General features: G+C 36.6%; 1 protein-coding gene across 1 annotated transcript in view; it reads left to right on the top strand.

Moving 5' to 3' along the window:
• LOC106872185 (glycogen phosphorylase, brain form) overlaps positions 1-2,358 on the top strand; it is a 40,512-nt gene extending 38,154 nt beyond the window's left edge. Inside the window, exons 16-17 of the mRNA XM_014919083.2 lie at positions 58-124; positions 1,721-2,358. Of these exons, the coding sequence (XP_014774569.1) occupies positions 58-124; positions 1,721-1,888 (235 nt within the window). The 3' untranslated portion in view covers positions 1,889-2,358. The remainder of the gene's footprint in view (positions 1-57; positions 125-1,720) is intronic.
• The last annotated feature ends 473 nt before the right edge of the window (positions 2,359-2,831 follow it).

Below are 2,831 nucleotides of genomic sequence, written 5' to 3'. Positions count from 1 at the left end.
TTTTTTTTTTTTTTTTTTTTTTTTTTACTGCATTATTTTTATCTTCTCCATTTTCAGTTACATGCTATGTGCTGACTTCGAAAGTTACATCAAAGCCCAAGCTCAAGTAGAGGAAGTTTTCAAGGTGAGAAAATAAAACTATTTATATTTCTGTCATTTGAACACATTCACTGTTGTTTTATTTATTTATTTTGCTAAATATTGTAAATAGTTTATTCTTGGGTTTACCTATTTTCAGCAAATATTTCCATTCACTACATCTAGGATTTGACAAAATTTGAGAGTTATTATAGTTGCTTGACCTGCCAATATATCTACTAGCTCTCTAAACAGTTTCACTAATATCTTCAAAATTTAGGCGATAACCCTGTTCAGTGATGCTGTTATTTAACTGAGAGAGAAACTGCCTGATAACCAACCAGTAATAGAGGTTGGGTTTGATAATCCAGTTCAGGCTAGTTATAGATATACTCCACTACTATAAATAGGTATTCTTAATAATTGTGGCCTATAATTTGAGACCATGTGCTGAAAAAACAAAATAGTGTCCAGTTTCTGTTCAATAGTTGATTATACTAATATCATTGAACCACTAAGTCTATATTTCAATGTAGTGATCCATGTAAGACTACAATGGAAATGCTCTCTACTTCAGTTTCTAGGAAATCACTTGAGTATTTAAGATCTGTATTGCAAGTTAACAGACCCTTGTCAAATGTATTACAGCTCCACTATTTGCATCAGTAATGGACTGATAAATTAGTGCACAAGGCCCCTGATAACTACTGTTATCACCGATATTACAGAGCACCACTAATGAGATGTGAAGGCGCGTGGCTTAGTGGTTAGGGCATTCTGCTCATAATTGTAAGGTCGTGTGAGTTCACTTCCTGGTGATGCGTTGTGTCCTTGAGCAAGACACTTTATTTCATGTTGCTCCAGTTTACTCAGCTGCTAAAATGAGTAGTACCTGTATTTCAAAGGGCCAGTCTTGTCACACTCTGTGTTACGCTGAATCTCCCTGAGAACTTCGTTAAGGTTACACATGTCTGTGGAGTGCTCAGCCACTTGCATGTTAATTTCATGAGCAAGTTGTTCCGTTGATCATATCAGCTGAGACCCTTGTTGTCGTAAGTGACGGAGTGCTGTTATTGTGGAGGCACAATGGCCCAGTGGTTAGGGCAGTAGACTCGCAGTCATAGGTTCGCGGTTTCGATTCCCAGACCAGGCATTGTGAGTGTTTATTGAGCAAAAACACCTAAAGCTCCATGAGGCTCCAGCAGGGGGTGACGGCAAACCCTGTTGTAGTCTTTCACCACAACTTTCTCTCACTCTTTCTTCCTGTTTCTGTTGTACCTGTATTTCGAAGGGCCAGCCTTGTCACAAACTGTGTCACACTGAATCTCCCCGAGAACTACATTAAGGGTAAACGTGTCTGTGGAGCGCTCAATCACTTGCACGTTAATTTCACAAGCAGGCTGTTCTGTTGATTGGATCAACTGGAACCCTCGTCGTCGTAACCGACGGAGTGCCACGAACGAGACGTAAACCATAGACCCAGTAACCACACAATGTTACTGTATTCCCTATCTGAAAGTATGTCTTGCTAAATCTTCATTATAAAAAACAATTATGAACAAAATAATATCCAAGATTTTCATTTTTTAAGAATCTGTTTGAAGCTCATATATATCTTCTTCTTTTTTTCCCCCTTCCACAGAATCCTACTGAATGGGCCAAAAAATGTGTTTACAACATTGCTGCTTCTGGCAAATTCTCCAGCGATCGCACAATCAGTGAGTATGCTCGTGAGATTTGGGGTGTGGAGCCATCAGATCTTAAACTTCCACCACCTGGTGAACAGCAGGGTGAACAGGCGGAGGAATAAGCAGGCAATTCAATAAGTTGCAATGCTCTGTTATCTTGTTGGTATTTGACATATAATACTATGAACTTTGTTAAATTTTACTAGCAATTCTATTTAAAAGATTTACTATATTCTCACACTTAAATCATGATATTGTTTAGCAGATTTTTCCAACATGTCCCACTTGTATTAGCCTATAATAAAAATATCTTTTTTCTCCCACCCTTAGCTTCAAACTTTTATTATCTATGAGGAATTTTTATATTTTGCCAGTTATTAGTTTTCTCCTACATCACTCTACTCTTGTTGAAATAATCTGAAAATATGTATAACATATTACTTATTTTCTCACTCTGACGGCTCTGTAACATAAACTGAAAGTGTAGTCAATCTGCTTTAAAAATCAATATTCTTTAATGATAAAACAATTTATGCATTGTGGAATTTAATTGAATCCATTTCTGAAATTAAAGAATAAATTTTGGAAGTTATTCACTTTTCTTTCTTGTAATTTTTATATTTCTCATTCATCATCATCATCGTCATTGTTTTAATGTCCACTTTTGCATGCTTCCTGTTGCCAACCGTCACCTATTTCTGAATAAAGTAATATTTCCCCATGGCCAAACATGTCTTCATGGAAAATTGGAAACAATGGATACCACTTGTATGACAGTGACATTCATAACTATCAAGTAGACAGTAACACACACACACACACATGTATGACCAGCTTCTTCCAGTTTCTGTCTACCAAATCCAATCACAAGGCTTTGGTCAGCTCAGAGCTATAATAGAAAACACTTGCCTAAAGTGTCGTGCCAAGGGACTGAACCTGAACTCATGTGACTGGGAAACAAATTTCTTACCATACAGCTATGCTTATGTCTATGATATGGTTAATATTATTATTTTGTATTTGTAATTATAGAAGCTGTGTTAGAAAATCAACTATTTGGCCCTT

Source organism: Octopus bimaculoides, chromosome 4 (assembly GCF_001194135.2).
Source record: "Octopus bimaculoides isolate UCB-OBI-ISO-001 chromosome 4, ASM119413v2, whole genome shotgun sequence".
NCBI classification, from domain to species: Eukaryota; Metazoa; Mollusca; class Cephalopoda; order Octopoda; family Octopodidae; genus Octopus; species Octopus bimaculoides.
Note: the sequence above shows the minus strand (reverse complement) of the source record. Positions and strands in the feature narration are given on the sequence as shown.